This window comes from Mesocricetus auratus, unplaced genomic scaffold (assembly GCF_017639785.1).
Source record: "Mesocricetus auratus isolate SY011 unplaced genomic scaffold, BCM_Maur_2.0 Super-Scaffold_100022, whole genome shotgun sequence".
Lineage (NCBI taxonomy): Eukaryota > Metazoa > Chordata > Mammalia > Rodentia > Cricetidae > Mesocricetus > Mesocricetus auratus.
In genome coordinates, this window is record NW_024429203.1 from 21,338,060 (window position 1) to 21,363,445 (window position 25,386).

At 46.0% G+C, this 25,386-nt stretch overlaps 1 protein-coding gene across 2 annotated transcripts in view; it reads right to left on the bottom strand.

Annotated features, from left to right (window-relative positions):
- Grik4 (glutamate ionotropic receptor kainate type subunit 4) overlaps positions 1–25,386 on the bottom strand; it is a 417,441-nt gene that overhangs the window by 163,803 nt on the left and 228,252 nt on the right. For both annotated transcript variants that reach the window (XM_005069407.4, XM_040729877.1), the window contains exon 4: positions 3,329–3,493. In XM_005069407.4, the coding sequence (XP_005069464.1) occupies positions 3,329–3,493 (165 nt within the window). The remainder of the gene's footprint in view (positions 1–3,328; positions 3,494–25,386) is intronic.

Here is a 25,386-nt window from a genome sequence, read left to right on the forward strand (position 1 = left end):
TACCAAGGCAGGCTGTGTGGGTCACTGGGAGAGGAAATTTCTTCTCGCCATTGACACCATCCACAATGGACAGATATGCATTCAGTCCTGCTGGGACTGAAGATCTGAAGGGAAAGAGGGGGAGCTGGTTTTCAAAGGATGGACTGCAGAGCTATGAAGAAATCCAGACCTTTGTCTGAGACCTGGTGAAGAAACTCCACAGACCATACTAGGAGACTCATAAGAAGTTTGTTGTGGGTATTTCTGATTTTATTTGGAAAACCTTGATTCTATCTTCCTTTCACTGTTCTAGAAATTAATCTTGACATTTTCTTGGATATTTTTCTGATCCCTGACAAATTCTTGTTGGCTAGTATTAGGTGCAATAGGCTCTTGCTAAAGGTGCATTTACTAATTAATGAATAAATAAATGCTTTCATACTGGATCCACCACTCTGTTCTAGAGGAATATGTGTCAGTAGTTCCTGTTAGCTTCAATGGTCCTACTCTGTATAATATAAACCACCATCACTCACAGCTCCTGGACCAGGAGAGGACACTGTCCCCAAATACAGTTCATATCTGTTTGCCACCTGGCAAACACCAGAAGCCTGTGAGACTGGCCCCAAAGCAAGATGAGCAGACCTAATGAGATCCTCCGCTTTGGGGATCCAGAGAAACAGGTAGTAAGTGGAACATCTCTTTCATACTCCTCTCCTCCAGGCTCAGGAGACAAAATGGAAGAAGGACAGAAAGACTGAGAGTCAAAAGTGGGGGGGGTGCACAGAGCAAAACTGTGTCTTTTGGGTATGACAGGACAGTTGAACTCACGAATTCACAACGACTGTGAGCACCTGCATAAGACCATCCGATACAACATCATGGAGAGAGGAGGAGCTCAGGCCCTCACTTCCAGCTGAGGGCATTTTGGCGGTCGATGATGTAGGGGAAGGGGAGTTGGTTATTTTTAGAAGTGTGGTCCCTGTTTGGTTGGTCACACTCCAGATAATAGCCACATACCCATGCCTATATGAGCAGCACAAACTGGATTCAGTAGGTTATTTGTAAAAAAGACATAAAATTGGGAGAGGTGGGGAGTGATGGATATGGGAAGAATTAAGGAGAAGGGTATGGGAATGATTATGATCAAAGTACACTGTATGTCTATGTGAAATTCTCAAAACTTAATACAAATATTTTTTTAAAAGACTTAGGAGAGATTGATGCTGTGTGTTTTGAAGGGACTGTAGACCCCATGAGTCCAGAGGTCCTGTCTATCTTGCTCCCAACACTGTTTCCAAAGCAAAACATCCTGAATCGGAGAGGAAATACTCAATAAAATCTCCAGAGTGAAGATTAGAGGGCATCATCCTGGGCAGCCATTATGAGTCAGGTGCATGATGGATGATCTAGGAAAACTAGCCAGCTGAGGAAAGAGCCTGGGCCCAGCAGTACAGGGGTGTTAAAGAAGCAGTGAGAGCAGGAGGGAGACAGAGAAGCACGTGCACACTCACACACACTCACACACACACACATACACACACATACACAGACACACACACAGACACAGACACACACACATACACACAGACAGACAGACAGACACACACACACATACACACACACATACACACAGACAGACAGACACAAACACACATACACACATACACACACACATACACACAGACACACATACACACAGACACACACACATACACACAGACACACATGCACACACACACACACATACACACACACACACAGATGCTGGTGGTTCTGGGACCACAGCCTGACTCCCCCATCATCTCCCGCAAGAACCTGTTTCTTTCCTCTAGTCCTAACAACCTGGGAAAGAGCAGCAGAGTATCACTGCATCCTCACTGGGGAGACCCCGTAGCAGGCACGAACAGTTACACAAGTTGTTCTTTTCTTTCATTTGTTTGGTTTGGGGGTTTGGAAAAGAAGAGAAGGGGACTCTCCAAAGTCTTGCGGAATAGATGTCAATCATCTATCCAGCCTGAGCATCCCTTGCTACAGTTTGGATTCTAATGGCTCACAGGGTGAAGGCTTGGTCATGACATGGTGGTGCTATTGGGAGGTAGTGGAAAGTTTAGGGGTGGAGCCTAGTGGAAGGGAGTGAGGTCACTGGGGGCAAGTCCTTAAAGGGGATAGTGAGACCCCCATCTCACCTCTTCCTGCCTTCTCTTGCTTCCTGGTACCATGAGGTGGGCAACTCTAACACACCACAGCGATCGGTACCTCTAAAATTCCACAGCAATGGGGCCAGTCATTCATGGACTCAGACCTCAGAAACTGTGCAGTCAAACAGCTTTCCTCTTTTTAAGTTCATGTCTTGGGCACTTTGTCACCAAGTAGAAAGCTGACTAACAGCTCTTTGCTTTCCTTCTCTACTGGCGCATTCATTTCTGGCTTAGCTACAAGTCAAGGGACTCACTCAGTTGAGCCTAAGTTCCAAGGCAACACCAGCACCGGACAGAGGATCATAAGGGAGGCGCAGTGGACATGCACAGGCTAGCTCTGTGCTCAGGAAAATTATCCCACACCTTTGAGCATCAATTTCTTTCTGAAATGGAAGAAATAACGTGCAGCTCCAACACTATTGCTAGACGCAAAAGCAGCATCTAGTACATGGGGCCCGCCCTGTGTGCTAAGAGTAAATTGGGTGACCTATACTTTAACACAAGTGAATCTCATAATAATACGCAAGATCTGCAAAGGAGAGCATAGCACTCCCATTTTACTGATGAAGAAACTGAGGTATAAGTAGGCTGAATATCTTCATCAGAGATAGTGGCCATACTCCATCCCTACCTTTCTGCCTTAGCACAAGAACACAAGACAGAACCAGGTGGGGTGGCTTACACCACAGGTACTAGTACTTGGGAAGCTGAGGCAGGAGAATTGCTGTGAGTTCAAAGCTAGCCTGGGATACTGACTGAGCTCTAGACCAGCCTGCCCTAAAGAGTGAGAGCCTATCTCACCTTGAAATACTACTAAGACTAGAAGTGAAGGAAAAGGAGAAATCAGGAGGAAGGAGAGGGGAGGGAGAGAGGAGGGAGGGAGGGAAAGAGGGAGAAGGCAATCGAGTGGGCAATGGATACATTACAATTCTTTTGCAATGTCCAGAAAACTTTGTCCAAGCATTTAATAGGAAATGTTCAGGAGATGAATGAATGAATGAATGAGTATGTGAGTGAGTGGATAGATTACTGACCTGCCTCGTACATAACTCTCTTTCTCTCTCCCCTGGAAACATCTGTATCAGAGGCCTGGCACTAAATACACACCCACCACCATCTTCCTCTGCCAGCCTGTCCAGTCTACGTACTGGTTTCTGCAGTTTCGTACTCGCTGTCTCTGAGAAGCTCAAAGATGTCCACTTCGACCTTGGCCTTGCCCAGTCTCTCTGGTGCGCGGTTGATGCGGTTCTTGGCCAGGGTGATGGAGAGCCGTTCCCCTCTGCTGCACTCCATGGGGTCATCCAAGATAGCAGCTGCGGGTAGGTAACCAAATGGAGACAGTTGGTACATCACCCACAACCATTACCCCTCTTCCTTCTCCATCCTGTCCAAACTGCCGTCTTCCTTTTCCAGGAAGCTCCCCAAATCCCTCTCCACCTCTACATCTGCAGACCCCCCCCCAGAGTAAGTTCACTGTATGGTTCATTCTCTGCTCACAGACGGTTATGGCAGCGAATTCTAATGGGATATGGGCCTAAGGAACAATGCAATGCCACAGTCAGCCACCAGGGGTCCTACCTGTCTGAGGTCCCCGGAGTTGGGTGCAAAAATGATCTTGGAGACTTGTCCAAGTACACACAGAAAGGCATGTGCATGCTACCCTTTGAAATGGAATTCTAAGTACACAGGGAATCTCCCCAGGAAAGAAAAGGCTATGCATTTGTGTGGGACAGCTGTGGGGTCAGGGAAGCAACTGCAGGTTACTGTGGAATGCTTGCACTACTGTCTATGGTGTCGTGGGTCCCCAGATAAGCTATGCAATTTCTCTGAAAGTCTTATCTTCATTGGCGTAGTAAAGAAAAACCCGCTGGCAAGTCTAGGGACTCAGTTCAGGTAGTGGAGGTCAGTGACCCATTCTCTGGACTTAACCAGTGTGACAATTAGCGTGGTTGATTTGGAGGGAGGTTCAGTATGAGGAGCTGCCCTGCCTCTGGATGCTATATGAAGGGAATCACGGAGAATTGGGCTCTAGTCCCAGGTCCACCTGTATTAGCTAAAGGATCTGTTTCCTTACCTGAAAAATGGAGAGGAAAGCTACTCTTTGGGTTACTGTGAGAAGTACATAAGACACACTCAGTGCAGTTTTACATCTAGTAGACACTCAATGCTGACTACTGAGATTCCTAATTCTCTTCCTGAGAGAGCTGACCCAACGCAGAGACTTTCTGTAAACATTTATGGCAGCTATTCATGAGTAATTATTCACAAAGACTAAAAGGTGGAAATAATCCATATGTCAATCAACCGGGGAACAAGGAGGATGCGGCTTTCCTATATAGTGGATTATTACTGGGAAACAAGAGGAATAAAGCATTTCCACATGTGACAACATGGATAAACCTTAACAACATCACACAAAGTAAAAGGAGTCAGACACAAGACACAGCATATCGGATGGGTCTATTAACACAAGAACGTCTAGACAAAGTGAATCCATAGAGACAGTAGTCAGAGTAATAGTTGCCTTGGGTTATGAGACAACTGCGAATATAGCAAAAGTCACTAAACTGTATACTTTAGGTGGGTGAATTCTTCAGGATATTCATTTACCTCAATAAAGCAATTACAAAAAGAATGAAAGAATATCAAACTTATCTTTCAGAGGTTGAAAGAAACATAGAGTGTATCACAACAGATTCCACTACCACACGGGCCCTGAGTGGCTATGGCCTGGTGGACCAAGGCAAATGTTCCCAAGTTCTTATGTTCACAAGCAATATAGTCTTGGTATTAGTTTTCTATCATGGTGACAAAATCCCTGAGGTAATCCCTGTACCCTAATGGCCCAGGCACGCTTTTGTTTTGCCCATTGCTGATCTACGCACAATCAACATCTCACAAAGGAAATACCAGGAGACAGCACAGAGCGTGACAAAGTATTTTTCCTGACTGTGGATTTATTTAATTCCTACACACGCTCTCAGTGAACAAGGTAAACTCAATTTCACATTCACAGTGTAGGCTCAAGCATGGGGCTAGGAAGGTGAGTCCCAAGGCATAGGCAATGAAGTTGACACATTAACTAGAAAAGCACACATAAAATGACCATCCACCTGTAAGGATGGCCAAAGAACTGTAACTGGGAAGGCTTAAAAGCCCTGCCAAGGTAACCTGTAACACATGTCCACATTCTTTGTGAATGGGGCACCTTGGGAATGTTCTGACTTCAGTCAGGGCTCATGTTACAGTCTCATTGGACTGGATCAAAGAACAAGACTCAGAATAGGACAGCTCCACAGAAGGCAGAAATGAAGTCATGCTGTGTCACACTAGCATGACAACTTGAGACCATAAGGAAGCAGGTACAGAGAGGAATGACCCCTGAATGATGTCCCTTGATGTCACAATGACCAGAAACCGGTTCTGATAAGTCTGGTGACTCACCCACATTTCAGAGCTGGCTAGCAGTGGAGGAGGACACGGTCTCAGGTTGGTCCAACCTCAGACACCAAATCTGTCCTCTCGGGATTTGGATTGGAGAGAGGATGTTGCAAGTAGGGATCCTGCATCTTATGGTCACTTTAAAGGCAGTGTCACCAAGGCAAATCAACTCTGAGACATTACCAGTGACAGACTGGATTCTGGACCTCTGAAAACCACCCAGCTAACTTCTCTGCTTTTCTACACATTCACACCCTGATGAGATTTCCCAGGTAAAGGCAGCCATCCTGTAGTAAATTAACCACTAAAATAATCTCCCAGGAAATGTTGGAAGGTTTAGATCTGAAGTATACTTGGTCTACTAGGAGCTATTGGAGCTTCAAGAGGTGGGCCACAGCTGAAGGAAGTCAGGTCACTGGATGGTAACCAATGATCTTGCTACCACCCCCACACCCACTCCCTGGCCACCTGATCAGAGTGGCTTTCTCTGCTGCATACTTCCACCATGATATAGATAGAGCCTCTCAGTGGATGGTCCCTAAAGCAAAAGAGTCAAGCAACCAAGAACTGAATCCTCTGGCACCACAAGCCCAGTACACCTTTCCTCCTTGAAGCTGATTGACCTCAGGGATTTTGTCTCAGCGATGGAAAGCTAATACAAAGTCCATGTTCCTTGTGAACATGAGAATTTAGGGTCATCTAACCTGGGTGCTTATGTTACAGCCTCGCTGGCTTTGCCACTACTCCATCAGTAAGCAAATGTCAGGATTACAGATGTATTATAAGAGGCAACACACACCCTAGGGTTTGTTCCAGGTATAACTGCTTCTTTCTCTTCTCTTCTCTTCTATTCTATTCTCCTTTCCCCTCCCCTCCATTCCCTTCCCTCCTCTCCTCTTCTTTTTGAAAAAGGCACATCTAATGTGCGTGTTGTGGGTTTCATTGTCTCTCTTTTGATGCCCCTCCCCTTCCCAGTGCATTTTTAAAGTCCTAACTCCCAATGTGACAATATTCAGAAGGAGAGCCTTCAGGAGGTAATGAGGCTAAATGAGGTCACAAGGATGGGACCCTGAACTTATGGAATTAGTGTCCTCTCAGAAGAGAGAGCAGGGAGCTCACTCACTTTCTCTCTACTATGAGAAGACACAGGGAGAAGATGGCCAGGAAGACAGGCCTCTCTAGGAGTGAACTTGATGGCCAGGAAGACAGGCCTCTCTAGGAGTGAACTTGATGGCCAGGAAGACAGGCCTCTCTAGGAGTGAACTTGATGGCCAGGAAGAGAGGCTTCTCTAGGAATGAACTTGGTCACTAGGAATGATCTTGGACATAGCAGAAAACACTGAGAAATAAAAGTTCTGTTTAAGCCACTTAGCTTGCAATCCCACTGTCTAGCATCCTAAACTGATTAAGGCAGTGTGTTAATACAGAAGCAGATGTCCAAGCACAGCCAAGTGTGTCTTGTGTTGTACATCCAATATCCAGAGCATCATCTAACGTGCCGAGTCAGAGCAATAGTGGGTAATAGTAGGGAATGCGGGAATCTGATAGTGGACCCTCTTCTTCTTTCCTTCCCCATGAGGCCCTCAGAGGTATGTGGCAAGGGCTTGTCAAATCCTGATTCCCATGCCCACTCCCAGGCCATCCTGGATACCACATGTAACCGAGGTTTTGGTTCTTGGTGGTGATTAATTTCTGACAGGGAAGAAGCTTGACTGGGTGGCTGGTTGGTTTGCATCAAACATTTTGGAACCACAATATTTAGCTTGAAAATAGGCCCTGAATTCTAGGTTTTTGGATGCTAAAGATAAGTTGGGGGCTCAGGCTCTCCCAGGATGCTGAAGGAACGTGTCACCATAAGGCAGTTGCCGAACAGCACACTTGTTCTGCAGCGGCCCCAGGAGAGGGTCCAGATGGATGGAGCAGAGCAGTGTGCTCAAGACTTAATGTGCAGCGGATGCTTCTGGTCCACACTGGGTCCCTCTGGCCCAGCTACTAGGCTAGGCCAGAATGTTCAGAGTTGCCAGCTGCTGTCAAATGAGGAGCAGTATGTATAAGCCAGCAATCCTGTGGCCCTGGGGATCGCTCTGCACAGGATTCAACTAGTAAGGCTGAGAAGTCTGGGCTACAGTGAGGGCAGGGTTGCAATGGGGAGACACATGAGGGGACTAGGTCTGCCCTGCTATTTAGCCTTGAAGATCCAATGCTCAGTGCTTCTTCTGGACCATCAGGATTCAGCACACCTTCTTTATATCAAGAAAACCCTTGTACCCACGCAGAGTCTCCCCCTCAAACCCCAAGCATTGTGCTCTCTGCTGATCTCTCTCCCCATCTGGGGTCAGAGGTCCCTGACAGCCTGTTGACAGTGTGCATCCTGGTCCCAAGTTGTCCTCCCCTTTCTTGTGCCAATGTATGTCTGCTTTGGACAGGGATGGCTTCCTTTGGGTTGATGGGCCTGCCTATAGCACTGCCTAGCTCAGCACTAGTAAGTGTGACCAGGCCTGTGCAGAAGAGAATGTACAGCTACTTATTTGCTTTTTATTACAGCCTGAAGGATGGTCTCCCAAGGCATTGGGAAATGTCATTGCTAATCATAGCCTGCCATCCTCTCCCCACGGGAGCGTAATCACTCACCTATGTTGCCCCCTTTGCCTTTGATGACACTGTTCCTCGTTTCCTCTTTCCATGCCTGGAATCTTCTCCCTCTAGACTCATCTCTTTTGGAAAGCCCTCTCCAATTCCCAGGGTCCAGTATCCTTTTCCACAAATTTCCTTTAAGAACCCCAGCCGCTCCCCACCCCATCAGCAGAAACTTGTCTGCCCACCTGTACCTATATGTGTCCTCAACAGCTCGTGTCTTACATGCCCAGATAATTCCTGTCCCTGCCTGCCCACTTCCCCAGATTACTCATTTCAAATGAACTCCCTTCCTTTGAGCTCTATGAATTTGTCCTGCTGCCTATGTGTGGCCTCTCCTTTTTCTCTCTTTGGGGGTCAGGAATGATTGGCTATTAGATGTCTAAGCAGTGCAGGGCCACCTGGCTCTTCATTCTCTGTAGCAATTGCAGCAAACGTTGGTGATGTGATGATACCAGGATTGAAGGTACCCCCAGGGCATGGGGATGCATGGAGGAGAACACAGCGCTACCTCCACTCAGCAATATCCATCCAGGGATGGCAGCATCATGTTGTCTGTTCCTTGCCTTCCCTCTAGGCATGATTGAGAGCTCAGGAGTGAACCCTCAAGTGTGGGTGCCAGATACCTTAATCTCCAAACTCCACCAGAGGCCTGCGGCAGAAGATTCTAGGCACCTCGACAGCTCTTCTCTTTAAGGAGGGAGTAAAGAAGTTTTACTGGCGAGCCTTTACAGGCCATATCTTTAACACTGCCAGTGGCTTTTTGGCCCAACCTGTTACGACCCTGTGCTAACAAGAAAAAGAGATGGGTTGAGCCCTGGGCACCCAGTTACCTTTGCTTCCCAGCTGCTTGCCTGTCTCCAGGCTCCCAGATATGGCTATAGCCCTGCCATTCACCTACCATCAGGCCTGTCCTCTTAGGGCCCTCCATTTTCTTGTTGTTCCCACTCATCTCTTCCACCAAAGGACGTCTCCCTCCATGTGGGTTGGCACATCTGCATCCTCACCTAGATCCCCTCTTCCAGGACAGCCTCCATCCCATGATGTCTTCCTTCCCCTGTTCTGCCCGCCCCATATATCTCCCTTTGCTCCTGTCTTCAGTTTATTGCAGACCAGGCGATGTCTCTGTGTTCAGACAGCATCAAGGCCCAAGCAGACAGAACTTCCTGTGACCAGATGGGCCATGTGCCACACTGGCCCTGTAAACAAACACAAGGGGCTCCCAATTTGGTGAGTACCAAGCCAAAAATCACAGCCAACACACAAAGGAGGGAAGAAGGACTTTTAGTGCCTGCAGGGAAGAGAGCACAGCCTCCCAAGATACTTCTGCAATACTGACAATCCCCCTTCCTTCTTACCTGCAGTGCAAGCCCAGCTTAGTGGATGATTCTTCAGTGTTTACTGACTTCAACCCAAAGTCCCCCTCCACCTAATTCACTGCAAGCCACCTTCTGTCCCCCACCTCACTCAGACTACACACAATACCAGTGCCAACAAGCATCATTGCAAAATCAGTGGTTACTTCTGATTCCTTGTCTAATTACATCACTAGCCAGTATTATTGTTTATGATCACCAGGAGCTGCTCTGAGAACATCAAATATATGATCTCATTTAATCCGAATGCAACCTGCAGTTTATTATTGTTTTATAGGCAAGATAAGTGAGAAGGGACCAGTTAAGCAACTTGCCCAAGATTGCATGGCTCCTAGTGGCACCTGGGACCTGGGCCAGTTTTCTGCGACACCCTTACTTCTGGCTGTTCCTGGGCTAAGGGTTATTTGCAGCCAAGTCCTTCTATTTTCTTACCTGAGGCTCATTGGTTCCTAGGAAGCTGGTCTCTAAGGATGCTACTAATTTTCTGGCCATTGCTGCAGAAGGTACCCTCTGTTCCCACCATCCTTTAATATGGATGGATCCCCAGGGTCTCTGCAAAGCCCTTTTTCTGCCTTATTTACAGGAGCTTCATAAATGATGGCTTTCATTTCCAGTCACCTCCCTGGGGAAGCACCATGTGCACACAACAGTCTGTCGGCACCTCCTGGCGAATGTCTAAACAGCATCTCAAACTTATCAAGACCCAAACTAAGAGGCTGGCAAGATGGCTCAGTGGGTAAAGCTCTTGTCACACAGACCTGATGACCTGAGCTTAATAAGAAAACCCACATGTCTTAGTTAGGTTTCTATTTCTGTGATACGATACCTTAGTCAAGGCAATTTATGAAAGAATTTAATTGGGCTTATGGTTTCTGGGAGTTTATGATGGTAAAGGGAAGACTGGGCAGCTTACATCTGGATCCACAGGCAAAAGGCAGAGAACACACTGGGAAAGGCACTGGTCTTTTGAAACCTCAAAGCCTACTCCCAGTGACACACCTCCTCTGTCAAGGCCATGCCTCCTAATCCTTTCCAAACAGTTCTTCCGACTGACAACCAAATATTTAAACATATGAGTGTATGGGGGCTATCACATTCAAGCCACCACAGAATTAACAAAGGGCAACATCAGCTTCCCAGATATCATACCCTTGCCCAACTCCTCCCCTCCAAGCAACCTTGTCTGCTTCTGCCTCCTTAGCATTTCTCTTGTTGATTCTCCTAATGACACTGTCTGCTTCACCTCAACTACCTGGAAGGATAGACTTTTGCTCAGCTGTGTCTTGTCAATAAACCGAGGATTAGACACAGTCTCAAAATAAAGATGGAAACAAAAATAAAAATAAGTTTGGGGCATACCTTAGTGAGATAACACTTACTTGGCATATGCACCATCCTGAGTTCTACCCACACCACTTTGGGTTCCCTGACACAGCAGATGAGACCTGTCCCTTAGACTCAGCTTCTCTACTCATCCCTCTCTACCTACCACACATAGTGAAATGCCAATGACATATCATGGGTGTGTGTACACATACTTGAGTGTTCGAGTGTGTGTGCGCGTGCACACACACACACACACACACAGAGGCACGCATGTCAATACACATGCATACATGTATACAAACATGAACATGCAAATGCACTTGATGCTGCTAGATGCCTGCATTCCTTTGGTCTCCCATCTCTTCAGTTCTCAAAGCTTTGCTTGCTGGGTCTGCTTACTTAGGATAATGCCTGAGACATTCACTCCTCCAGGAAGCCTTACCCTAAATATAGTGGCTAACCAAGCACCACAGCCATGTTTTCCCAAGAAACCAAAGCCTCTTGTAGGGCATTTCAATCAAGGCTTTCAGCTTTAATTTTCGCTCATCAGTTTGTTCTAACCCAGTGCCTGGTACTTCATCTAGCATAGGTACACCGTTTATAAATATTTGAGCCAAATTAATCTTGACTTCAGGGAGATTCTAAGCCAATTTCCATTAACATCATCACTCTGCTCCATACACCTATGAGTGGGGGAATCTTTTTGACAAAGGCACAGTGAAAAACAGTACCATACTGTATTGAATCAAAATAACAGGACCCTCACATACTAAAAGGAGTTAGGAACTTCAAGCTGCCACATGCCACGAGTCAAAATCAACACAAAAATGGGCAGGAGGCATAAAGGTGAACCCCAAGACTATAAAAATTCTAAAGGAAATCTGCATGACCCCAAGTTTGACAAAGGTTTAGGTACAACCTGTAGGGAAAAAGGACCCACCAAAGAAACACACACTGAGCAGAGACAAAGAAACACACTTTGGCCCTGCAACCAGAGCCAAAGAAATGCACCCTGACCCTGAAACCAGTGCCAAAGAAACATATTTTGGCCATAGAACCAGAGTCAGTGAAAGAAATATACCTGGCCCTAATATTAGAGCCAAAAGGCTAAAAAGAACTAGTGAAAGAAACACACTTTGGCACTGAAATCAGAGCCAAATCTGAGCCTGAACCTGTGCAGAAAACCAACCAATCCCTGAGCATGAGATCTAGCCAATCCGAGCTCAGGATTGAAATCTGACCAATCCCCACCCTGGAAATCTTCTCCCTGGAAAAACTCCACACGTAAAAAACCCTACATAAACTCTGTGCCTATTCTGCTTGTGACTGTCTGCCCATCTGCTTCCACCCTGACAGAAGCAGACACTTTCCTGGATTCTTCCCTCCCAATAAATCTCTTGAATGAGTTTTAGATGAGACCTTCCTTGGGAGGAGAGAAGAAACAACTTTTCGCCAGAGCCAGAGCCATGGAGAAGTGGAAGTGGAGTTGTTACACTATACTCCTTCGCTGGGGAAGCCCTCCCCCATGGGAGCTGTTACACTGGGGAAGCCTTTTCCTGGAGCAGGGCTGTAAGCTGCTATGCTTACTGTGACCTGTGATATTCTTTGGCTCCCAAGTGCCAGAATACCTTTCCATCCTAGCCACAATGCTTATACTACCCATGAGGTAAAATCTTGGTAAGTTAGACTTCATCAAAGCTGTACGTGTCTGTTCTTTCAAAGAGACCATAAACAGAGTGACTCGACAAGCCACTACCTGGGAGAAAATTTGTGCAGAATCTATCCTAGACAGAGGACTCACATCCAGGAAACAAGAAGACTTTCAAGACTCAGAAATAAGAAAACTATGCAAATTTTAAGTCAAACAAAAAAATTGAACACATACTTTACAAAGAAGTGATATGGGTGGGTAGAACATATACTCTGTATAACAGTAACCAGGGAAATGCAAATTAAAACCACAATGAGCTGCTACTGCAAACCTGTTTGAATGGCTGAAATTAAAAGGCTTCACCATATTAAGTGTTGGCAAAGATATAGAAAAATTGGAATTCCCATTCACTCATTTTTCCGTAGTTCTCACCATGAGCCTAGTTTTAGTACCCAAGACTGGGTAAGACCTTCAGTTTTCCTTCTCTTCACTGTATACATTCCCCCTGAAGATTCTACTATATTGGGGAGGCAGCTCAGTTGGGAACATGCTGACCTTACAAGTCAGGAACCTAAATCAGATTCCCCAGAACTCTGGTAAAGAAGCAGAACACAGTGGTCTATGCTTGTAATCCCAATGCCAGGAAGTCAGAGATAAGCATATCCCTGGGGATTCTTGTTCAGCTAGACTACCTTACTCAATTAATTCCAGATCAGTGAGAAACCCTGTCTCAAAAACAAGGTGGATGGGGCTTGAGGAACAAAAACCCAAAATTGTTGTCTGACCTTCACAGGCAGGCACGGCCATGCACACACAAACATGCAAACACAGAGAGAAAGAGCTCACTATATCTCGAATCAGTTCTCAACTATCAGGCCCTGGGCTGCTGTGTAGAGTTAAGTTCTCAACCACACATTAGGCTTTTGTTTCTGGCTGCTACTATGAAATATTCCCTTGAGGCTAGTTGCAAATTCTGTGTCCCAAATGGTACCCATTACCTTTATATACAATTGGGGGTGCACTCTTCCTTCTCAGACTCAATTAATAGTAGCACAGTTGCTCAATGCACATTTTTGGCAGAGACACTTGTACTCTCCCCATCCTTTGGCCACTCCATCTGCTCAGTTGCTAAGGTCAGCCAGGGGACCCGCTTCCCACTGCTCTCTGTTCCTGCTGTCACTTCTCTTCCTGTCTTCCTGAATTCCCCTAGCTTGTCTCAGTCTCTCCCTCATACCAATGCAGATTGTCTAGCCTTAAGGCCCTGTGTAATCTGGTTCTAATGTACCTTTGCAGCATCATGTTCTACTAAATTCTAAGGTCACTTAGCTGCATTAAGGTCATCCTTTCTCAACACAAAACAGGTCATGTAACTTTGCCTTGTGTTTTTGGTTTTGTTGTTGTTGTTTGGTCGTTTGTTTGTTTGGTTGGTTTTGGTCCAGGTAGTCTTCCCTTGCCCTTTGGAAAGCTCGTGGCTTTTCTGTGACCACATCCACATCCTAATGGAACCACAGCTTATTCCCTTGCAGCTTCCCACCTTAACCCCCAACGAGCCATGAAGAACACCAGCTGAATGGATTCCCTACTTTTCAGATCCCTGAAACACTTGTGATCTGAATCATCCATTCAGTACTTAACCATGAACTTTGTAAGTGATACTGGAAGTTAGTGCATTAATTCAATCCTTCCTGTACTTACTAGGTCACCAAAACTCAATTCGCTGACTCTTTTAGTCAAGGTGATGTCTACAGAGGATGGGATGTTTCTGATTCCTACATGTCTAGAGGAAGACAAAACTACTTAAGCAAATGGCCACAAGACAACAAGGCAAGTGAAAAAAACAAAATCATATTATGCTCCAAGGAAGCAGGTATTCATGTACCAGAAAATCACAAGTCAGAGAGACTAGGTCTTTGGTTCTCAAAGAGATCCTGGTGGCTGGGGAGGAAGAAAGATCTTTACTGTACAGAGAAGCAAGGCATTCTTAGGAGAATAATTGATGGGAAAGCTCCAGAGAAGGATTCCTGTATTTATCTAACATAAATGCTATGACTACCCAAGTGGCTACTGACTCCCTAAGTGGCTAAGGCTACCTAAGTGACTAATGACTACCTATGTGGCTACTGACTACCTAAGTGGTTACTGTCTAAATGGCTAGACTCTCTAAGATGCTACTGACTCCCTTAGTGGCTACTGATTCCCTTACTGGCTACTGGCCACCTAAGTGACTCTAATTCACTAAGTGACTTACTCATTGCCAGGTTTCCCAGAGGAGACAGCTGTGAAGGAAGTTAGTGAGTTTTCAGACAGGAAGAGAAGCAATGTGTTATCTACGGAGCCCCCAAAGTTTAAAAAGGAAGCTTGGGGTGCCTACCCAGAGGGGCTTGCAAGGAGGACACATTAATAATGTCACAGCATGAAAACCCTTATAAAGACTCATTGGGAGGCTGGAATGGTGCCTGATTGCTGAGAAACAGCCCAAGGACTTTAAACAGGTCATGACATGGCAAGGTTTATATTTCAGGGTGATTGCTCTTGTAGGTATAGTGGAGAGAGAGTGGAAATATGATCTGAAAAGATCAGTCTGGGTGCTATTTTAAAAATCTGGCAGAGAGAAATGAGGCCAGTAGTGAGGGTCAGGGAAAGGAGAGGAATAACATTTGTTAGTCTCCCCAGAGTTCAGGAGATGGAGGACTGACTTTGGGCTTACAAAGGTTGGGGCAGATTCAAGTGACACTAGCGAGGTGGAATCAGGAAGAGTCTGTAAATGACGTAGATTCTGGGCTTATCTTATGTTTAGGTGATGACCCCCCCCAGGGACAGGGTTATAATAATCATTTGGGTTCAGTATTAGATGGCGAACATAGGGAGGATAAACAAGGCTTTCGACCTCAGAGACTCGGGGATAGTTAGAAGGAAGGCTGAAAAGCAATGTTCTGGCCCAAGGACCCAAGGGAGCTAGAAGACAGATGAAATAAAGACTAATGATTTCCCATGAGGCTTGGCAATTAGGAGGTCTCTGGGGACTTTCGTGGAGCAACAGCAGTGATGCTTATGTGGTAGCAGCCTTGACAGAACGAGAGGGGACTAGAAGGTAAAGCTTCTGTTGCAGGACAATTGGGGCCATGCACACGTACTTCATAAGGAAGAGATTCTAAGCTATGATGACAAGGGCTCAGAAAGAGGAGGTGGTAGGGAGGAAAGCTGATCACCTCATAAGAAGAGGGCCTTCTTCTGAATCAGCCCTGTTAAAAGGCAGACAGATAGAACCTGGAGAGAGGTGAAGATGCACCTGGGATGTCAGAAGGGACAGCTCCTCCTCCAAGATGGCAGCACAAGGTGCCAACCCAGGGCCTTTCCCTTCTTCCTGTTACTAACCCATCACCCCAAATTTCAATTGCATGCATGGCTACCCAGCTCAGATGTGGCAGCCTCTCCTGAGCTCAGGAAGACCTGAGCTGACTTTGAGCTCACAGAGGTGGGTGAAGGTGACTTACTCTTCCCCTCTTTTCTCCCTGTTTTCCTGGAAGGAAATGGTGACAGAAGAACATACACAAACCACGTTTGGTGATGGCAGCATTGCTCACCACCACTATCCTTAACTACCACCTACCCCCTAGGCTCACATGTGCAAGGAATATACATTACATTCGAGCACTATATTACATGCGTCTTTGGGGCTCAGCCCTATTATGACTCAGCCTCTATCTCAGCTCAGCGCTACCTAACAGGGAAAAACCAAAAACAAGAACAAAAGGCCACACATCTCTGTTAATGTTCTAGTGGGTACTTTGTAAAAGGTCAAAATAAATGTATGAGATTATGAAATTAAATCACAAGTAGTATAATGCCAACATCCAATCAATACAAAAATCATTGAGATGTTTTATATTCTTATTTTCATATCTAGTGTGTGTGTGTGTGTGTGTGTGTGTGTGTGTGTGTGTGTGTGTGAACTCCACTAGGGAGTTTCCATTTTCTTGGAGGAAAAGCAACATCGTCCTGTTCTGCAAGCCAGAATGACAGTGACAGGGTAGGTGGCTACAGGTGAGAGCGGAGAGCAGCTGCTCTGTCGTGTAAACGCTTTTCTGAGTCCCACTGAAATGGGGGAGAGGCTGCTGTGCTCAGGGCACAGAGCAAGGCAGGTGGATGTCAGAGCTCTCAAGAGGAGCTAGACATTGTTAGGAGAGCTGATGGTATCATAGCAACGGAGAGAAGGTGGGTTGGGGTCTTTCCACTGGATAGAGAAAGGAGTATGTTTCCAAGGGTTAGACCCAGCAGTTATGAGAGTGGGGCATGTGTGGCCCACGAGAAGGATACTCAGACATGCAGAGAACCAGGCATTGTGGGAATGAGGAGCCTGAAGAAGATGGACAGGAGGCTGTTTTCAGAGAAAGAGGCATGGCCGAATAGTAGAGAGCTTATCTGGCATGCACTAAGTCGCCTAGTAATTTCAAGAAAACCAGAGGTTGGAGATCTGCCGCGGCCCAGAGTGAGGCGGTGATGGTGATGTGGAATGGGAGAGAAGTCAGTGGAAGGGACGAATGCAGTGATCTCCAAGGCAATGGCGCCCGAGGGGTGGGCACAGAGACACTGAGGATGATCGGCGTGGAGCGAGGTAGGTGAAGGGAGGATGCCGAGTCCAAAGTTCCATCTCTACACGACGAGGCAAGCACAAGTTGAGCAGGGGCCTGCGGTCAGACCACAGTCCGGGAAAGGAGTGGAGATGAGTCTGCAGGAGGGAAGCACTTAGGGAGTGAAGCTAGCCCCCTGGCTTCCTTGTGTGTGGACTGCCATCTAAACAGGAAGCAGAGAGTGTGGAAAGCCAGCACCTCCCCTCGTCTCTGGCCCCAGAACAACTCAGCACTGAGCTGAATACACGTTGGGCACAGATGCCTTTCAGATTTGTCTGATGTAAGTGCATGGCTGGACTTCACAGCGTGGTTCACTTTAATCTTTCACATACCCATAGCTAAATAAAGGACACGACCCCTGGAAAAAATTTACAAATGAATTCTGTGGCATGGCCAACAATTATATCTGCACTTAGTGCTTTATTAATGTGGTCACTTTGCACAACCTACGTATATATCTGACTAATATTCCCAGTTAGCCTTCTGAAACTGCCTCTTTTCTCTCCCAGCTCTTACCACCTTCCTCTTAGTTTTCTTCTGGAGAGTATCATCACCCCCACGGTCACAGAGGGAGCCCCTGCCCCACCCTGCCTGGGCAATGTCCTGGGCAGCTTGTGGCTAACCCCAATTCAGGGTGTGGCAGCACTGTGCCTGGAGGAGCCACACTCTCGCCTCCCCGCACACGGAGTCAGGATGGGGAGCACTAGTGAGCTGGAGCTGCCCATTCATATTGTTTAATGGCTTCTGGTGACAGCCTCCTGACCAAATTGTGTTACAGAATGGGAAGAAAGGCAGAAGGGATGTGGAGCAGCGGAGGCTGCTGGGAGCCTTGGAGGGCTGAGTGTAGAGGATGTCAGATGAAGTTGGCCTTTTAATAGCAGAGGAAAGTGAGCCCGGGCTGGCCTCCTTGACTGTGGTAATTCAATCTCGAGAGCATCTATGGATCACCAATCTTATGCCAGGCACCAGTCAGGAGGGGTGCAGCTGAGGACACGAAATACGAAGACATGAATCAGCTCTGGTCTCCGCTCTCTAAGACTCATCATAAGCTTGCAGGGAAGATGGAGAGGGAGGATGGGGAGCGAGGGTAGAGATCATAAGCTCTGTGCTAAGCAGCTGTGAAGGTGAGCCTAGATGGACAGCTGTCAAATGCTTTCTCAAGAGTCCATTCCAACACCGCTCACTCTTCAGTGCATTTTGACCCACCCATGACTCTGCTGTAGTTTGAGTGTGAAATGCCTCGCGTCATCTTGTGCTTGGCAGTTCCTGTGGAACACTGTAGAACCTTTAGCAGTGAAGCTGGAGAGTGGGCCTTGAAGTTTCATAGACTGGCTTCACTTCTGTTCACTCTCTCTGTTTCTTGACTGCTAATGCAATGTGACCAGCTGCCCCCTGTTCCTGACACCATGCCTTCTCTACCTTGATAGACTGCAAACCAACATAAGCACTTTCTCCCTTAAGCTGCTGTCAGATAAAGTGCCACAGCAGTGAGATTAGTAACTAATGCAGTCCCCATCAGATTATATCACCACTGTTTCCCCTCCATCAAGAGAGACATTTGGTCTCACATTTTACCCCAAGCTTTGAATAGTTGCAGGTCAAGTCTGCTAGAGTTGACAACTTAGGACCCTGTCATCTCTGATCAGAAATGAAAACTGGGTTATTGATTAACCAGGTTGATGTTCATCCCCTCCCATCAAAAGGTATGAGCATAAGCAAGAGAAGTAACAAACTAGGACTGCCTTGAGTTCTTGGCAGAATGTGGGGGGAAACACTCTGAAGAGCCTCCCCTTTGATTGTTTCTGCCTTTGGTCTCTTTTCCCCAGGATATCAAAGCACCAGTAATGAACTTTTTTATTATTATTATCCATTGCCATCATCCCCCAAGGGAAGAGCCAGAGCAGGGCAAGGGCTATTCATCAAACAGGACACTGGTGTTTAGAGTCTAAGCTAGATACCCCAGTGGGACAAGAATGGAATATTCATGTGCTCATTCATTCGAAAAATATTCAGATAATCTGTCATTTTCTCTCTTGCCCTTTTCCTAAGGTGGAAGGGAAGAGATTCACATCAACAAAATGTAACAGACTTATGGCTCACACTGTAATTATGATTTCTGGTTGGAGTGATAGTCGCTGCTATGTACCCAAGAGACAAGCAGAATCAGCTTGGAGGCCACGTGTAGCATGCAGGTTGGAAGCCTGTCTCTTCCCTTCCAGGCCCTGTGAGGATGAGCTGTGCCACAGTGCCTCCCTGGGGGACTAGACGTTCAGACATCCTTTGTGACAGTCCCTCACTAGGCATGCCATTTTTCCTTGAAACTAAATCACCAGTGAAGCTGGTATCCATGGGTACCTTAGGACTCTCTTGGTTGAGAACCATTTCTGTAAGGTGATGAGGAGGAGCTAGGACACCAACTCCAAGAACTGTGGCCTCCCTTCTTCCTGCGTGAGTATAGGATGTCGGATCGAGATGAGAAAGGGTGGCTGGGGACAGGAAGGGTATGGGTCACAGCTCTGCTCAGCAGCCTAGACTTGGTCTTCCTCTCTGGGCAATCTCTGTCTGATCTGACCAGCTGAGTTTCCATAGGAGCTGTGACTGAAAGAGATGCTCACCTGACTGCTGTCAAAATACTCCAAATGCACAGAAGCATAATAGAAGAAATATCACCAACTGCAGGGGATAGAAGGAAGCTCCGTCCAGATGCCAGGTGCCACAGAAGCAAAAAGCCAGTAAATCTAATTTAGTATAGACCACACAATTACCCACTTTAAAAATTAAGGACCGAGACCATAAACCCACTAAACTTCAAATGTTCATAATGGGCAGTTAAATGGGAGAGACAGAAAAAGTACAGGGGAGAGAGGAAAGGGGAAGGGAAGGGGAAAAGGAGAGAGGGGAAGGGAAGAGAAATGGGGGGGTGGAAGGACAACAAAATCCAGGATCAGGTATACAGAGATTGAGGGCGGGGCCCAGAAAGACAGTAGGAGGAAGGCAGAGAAACAGCACAAAGAACATGTTCTTGGGGGGGGGTCTCTGATTCTGCTGCCAAAGAGACTTAAAGCCACCTCTGTGGGCATAGATTGTGACAAAGGCTTTTGCAATGACTAGAAAACTCTCAATTTGTTCCTTTCTATTCCTCCAGTCATCACGCTGGTTTAGAGCCAGGGTTATTGACACCAGCACCACTGCTGTTTTGGGTCCCAGCAATCCTCTACTGTAGGAGGCTGTTCTGAGCATCCTGGAAGGTTTAACAACACTTACGATGACAACTAAAATGTCTCCAGATATTGCCCAATGTTCCCCTGGATAAGGGACAGCCACCAGCCCCGCCCCCAGTTAAGAAGCAATGGTTTTGACTATTACCACTTTACAACTTACCTCTTGCCTTTAGCAGATAACCCTCTACTCCTTACTCAAACCCATAGGAGGACTTCCCCCACAAGTATATCTTTGATAGTGTCACTTCACTATTCAGAACTGCTTCAAAGCATTCCAGTGTCCAGAGAACGAAAAAAATATAATCCCAGTTACCTACTGTGCACTGCACTTTGTTCTGAGCAATGGAAACCGAGTGAGGAACAGGACGGAGACCCAGATACAAGGAGAGGCAGACAAGAAAGGTGTAAGTAAAAGACACAAGCTGGTTTCAGATAGCAACAAGAGCTGGGAAAGGAAAGAAATGGGCGAGACTAAGCAAACCATGAGGAGTGGCTGGGAAAATTGCCTCTACCCAGGCTCCATTTGAGCCAGGACATGAATAATGCGGAAGACGTGGCTTTGGACAGAGACCGAGAACACTGAAGATGAAGGGAGATGGTAAGAAAGAGCTTGCAGGGATGGCCCATGGTCAGTGTCTAGAGTATAGTGATTAATAAGCAAATTGTAGAGCGAGCAGTGAGCCATGGTGGCCTTATGCTTTTATGGCATGGCAAGAAGCTTAATGTTATCCAATTACAGGCCATTGGAGCTTCTGTTCTTTTTGTTTGTTTGGGTTTGGGATTTTGGTTTTGGCTTTTGTTTTTGTTTTGTTTTTGAAACAGAGTCTCTCTGGATATCCTGTAATTCACTCTATAGAGCAGGCTGGCCAAGTACTCACAGAGATCTGCTTGCCTCTGCTGCGATTAAAGGCATGAGCACTAACCTGCCCACTGGAGATTCCAAATACAATCCATTCCCTGGCCTGATTCTATCATCCACAGCAGTCCCTCAATAGCTCATCTTAGTTAGCTTGTACTCCTCTCTACTAACTTAAGAATGTAGTAGAAGTCCCCATGAGATCTGTTAAGACACAGGTTGCCCAGTTCATACCTCCACTTACTGACTGAGTAGAGATCTGGGAATGGTACCCAACAGTACTCATTTTTCACAAGTTCCCAGGAACTGCTGACGCTGATAATTCAGAGGGCATGTTTGAAAGAGTCCTCTGAATGCGTTTTGGCTCTGTCCTCGATCATGTCACTGCCACCATGCCAGTCCACCTGTCCTCTGCACTCGTGCGTTTTGAAATACCAGTCACTTGTCAAGGTCTGACTCAAAAGCTGACTCATACGTCCTTCCAGTGACACCTCGGGCACATGGCCCATTCCTCTTGGAACATCATATCAGTTAGCACTGCCAAGGCATCGCCATCTTCAAGCCTTTTATAGGTGTGCCTGGGTGGGAGCCTCTGCTGCTCTTCTAAATCAAGACTTCTAGGACCATGCCCTAACTTAGCAGGCTGCTTAAAACCCCTCTTTTCTGTTTTGAATATGATCTGTAATAAATTACTCACATCCCATCAGTGTCTTATACCCACCCAAATACTGATTACAAAACCACTTCAAAGTAAACTAATCAAAACCAACAAACAAAAACTAGAAAAGGGCCAAAGAGATGACTCAGTCAACAAAGTGTCCATGGCATACAAGGTCCTGCATTCAGTCTCCTAGAAGCCATATTAAAAAAAAAAACAAGAATGAAAACCTATAGTCCCAGCACTGGGGAGGAGGCAACAGGCAGATCCCTGAAGCCTGCTAGCCAGACAGTCAGGTTGAATCAGCAAGCTTCAGGTTCAGGAAGACCCCCATCCCACCTCCACATCTCCAAAATACAAGGTGTAAAGTAACTTTAAAAAAAACACCCAGCACTGACTTCTGAACTACACACATGTACACATATATGCATGCATACATCTTACACACACACACACACACACAGACACGCTTTTTAAAACTAAAACAAAACAAGATGCGTTGGCAAGGAGGTGAAGAAATTAGAACATGTGTGTACTGCTGGGAGAAATGTAAAATGGTGCAGCTATTATAAAATCATATCAAATTTCCTCAAAAAACATTAAAGATACAACTGTCATAAAATTTGATGGTTAGAGTTCATTGTCAACTTGTCAGAATCACCTGGGAGATGGTGGGCCTTTTGGTATAATTGTAGGGGATTATCTTGATTGAACAAAGTGAGATGGTAAGAGCTGCCTGTTGTGGGCGGCACCATTCCCTAGCCTGTATCCTGGACTGTATAAACTGGAAAGGGGGAGCTGAATGGCAGTGCGCATCTATTGCTCTCTGTTCCTGACTTTGGATGTGATGTGACCAGCATTTTTATTGTTTGGTTGATTGCTTTGTCTTGTTTATTTGTTGAGGTGGGGTTTCTCTGTGTCTCCTTGGCTGTCCTGGAACCCGCTCTGTAAACGAGTCTGGCTTCAAACTCTCAGACATCCTCCTGCCTATGCCTCCTGAGTGCTGGGATTAAGGGTGTGTGCCACCACCATCCAGCTGTCACCACCTGACTTCCCTGGCATGACAGACTGTAGGACTATGCCCTTGAACCAAAACCCGAATAAACCTTTCCTCCCTTAAGTTGATTTTGTCAGTTATTTTAACATAACCACATGGAATAAAACTAAGACACCATGTGTCACAGTATATTTTAGAGTCTATTTCCAAAAAATTGAAAGCAGAATCTCAAACTGATATTTGTACATCCATGTTTAGCTGTCCTTCTTTACCAGAGAAAGAATCAACCCTCATGTCCATCATAGCAGAATGGATAAAAATATAACCAAACAATAAAAATTTCTCTGCCTTACAAAGGAAGAAAAGTCTGATATATTCTGAGAAAATGGTGAACCTTGAGATCATTATGCTATGCGAAATAAGCCAGTCTCAAAATGACAAATACTGGTGTTCCGCTTAGATTTGGTACATAGAGTAGCTAAATTCTGGAGACAGAAAGCATGATGGTGGTTGCCACGGATTTGGGGCTGGGGCACAGGGAAGTTACTCTATAATAGTAAATATTTTCAGTTTGTCTAGATAAAATGGGTTCAAGAAGCATATGGTGGTGATGGTAGCACAAAAGCCTGAGGTTTCTCAACCCCGCTGAACTGTACACTAAAAAATAATTAAGATGAGAGCTACAGGGAGGGCTTAGTTGGTAAAGAGTTTGCTTTGCAAGCATGAGGACCAGCACTCTATGCCCTAAAATCCAAGGTTAAAAAAAGCTAGGTATAGTGGTGCACATTTATAATCCCCATGCTTCAAGGTAGAGACAAGGCAAATCTCTGGGGTTCACTGTCTAGCAAGTCTAGCTTAATTGGTGAGCTACAGGCTAATGACAGACCTTATCTCAAAAGAGGATGGAATGTGTTCCTAAATATAACACACAAGGTTATCCTCAGGCCTCTACACACACATACACACACACACACACACATTCAAACACAGTTCATTCATAAAAAAATTAAATGAACAAAAATTTCAAGGAATAAATGAAAACATCAAAAATGATTAAATATTAAAGTGGTACATTTTATGTTGGACAGCTTTTATCACAATTAAAAATAATTTTGAATGAAAAAAGGGTCTTGCTTTATAGTTTACGAAGTACTTTCACAGACCTTAACTCATTTGCATCTTTTCATAATCTAGAATATAGTGGTAAAACAGCATCATTACAGTTTTTGTGGATGGGTTTTCAGAAATCCAGAAAGACTAAATCAACTCAAGAACATGTAGTGGCTAGGATCAGATTAAAAAGACAGGCCAGGTCTTTTGCTGCACCAACACTCAGCCCAGGACATCACATCACAAGGTTATAGAGTGGACCACCTTTCATGTGCTAAGGAAGATGCTTGCTGGCCTGCCCTGCCGGAGAAAGGAAAGACTACAAGAGGGACAGTGACAGTGAGGACGTGGTTGGAGGATTCCCATTTCATGACTAGGTGAGAAGGAAACATCTGCCTTTGTCATGGGTATCATTGTTTTACAGATGGGCAGAGGGTAGAGCCTTCAGTCACATAGCCAATTTTACCTTTAAAAACAAAAACAAAATGAAAGACAGAGATATCTCTAGGTCTGTGTGGTTGCTGGTGGGAGATGTAGTCGACCCCTTTCTCTAGAATGGTATGAACACCAACTTCATGGTTTTAAGTCTCCTGGTCTGGGCTACCAGTCAATTGGTTGCCTGACCAGCTCACTACCCCCTCCCCCATCATCCCTGCCAGGACACTGAAAGGGGTTACTGTCCTGCAAAGCTCTCCCCTCTAGGGACTTGGAACCCAGCCACATGTTGGCCTAGGCCTAGCCAGTTGGCTGTCTGAGGGTTTTATGCTGAAAGGAGTGTGCCCTGTAGAAGATTTCCTTTCCTTTTGCCCTACCTCCTGTCTCACAAGGCCTGTGTACCATACTTTGTCCCTCTTTTTGGACTCTGCGCTGACATCTCCATGGGCTGTCTCATGGGACAGGAAGAACTCCATAGGGGCAATTACTCCTTTCTCAAGTCCCTTCCCTTCCTCCATCAAAGAACTCACAGTTGAGGACATGATGTATGTCTTCCACCAATCCAGTACCCCCATTTCCTGGCCTTACCCATTGTTAGTATTCAGGCATCTGTACTGGTCTGTCCTTGGGGTTTTGACAGGATATGCCCTCAGCTGCAGCTACTAAGAGCACCACCTGTGCACATTCCCTATGTTCTCTTTAAAAGGACCCTGCCCACCTCCTGTTTTTCTCTCTCCTTTCTCCCTGCTTCTCTGCCTGGCTGTCTCTCCTTTTCTCCCCCTCTGTCTCTCTCTTCTCTTCTGCCACTCCTGTCCCTAGAAGTCAGTCTCCCCTCTCCCCCACCTTTCTCTATTCACTTTCCCCCTATTA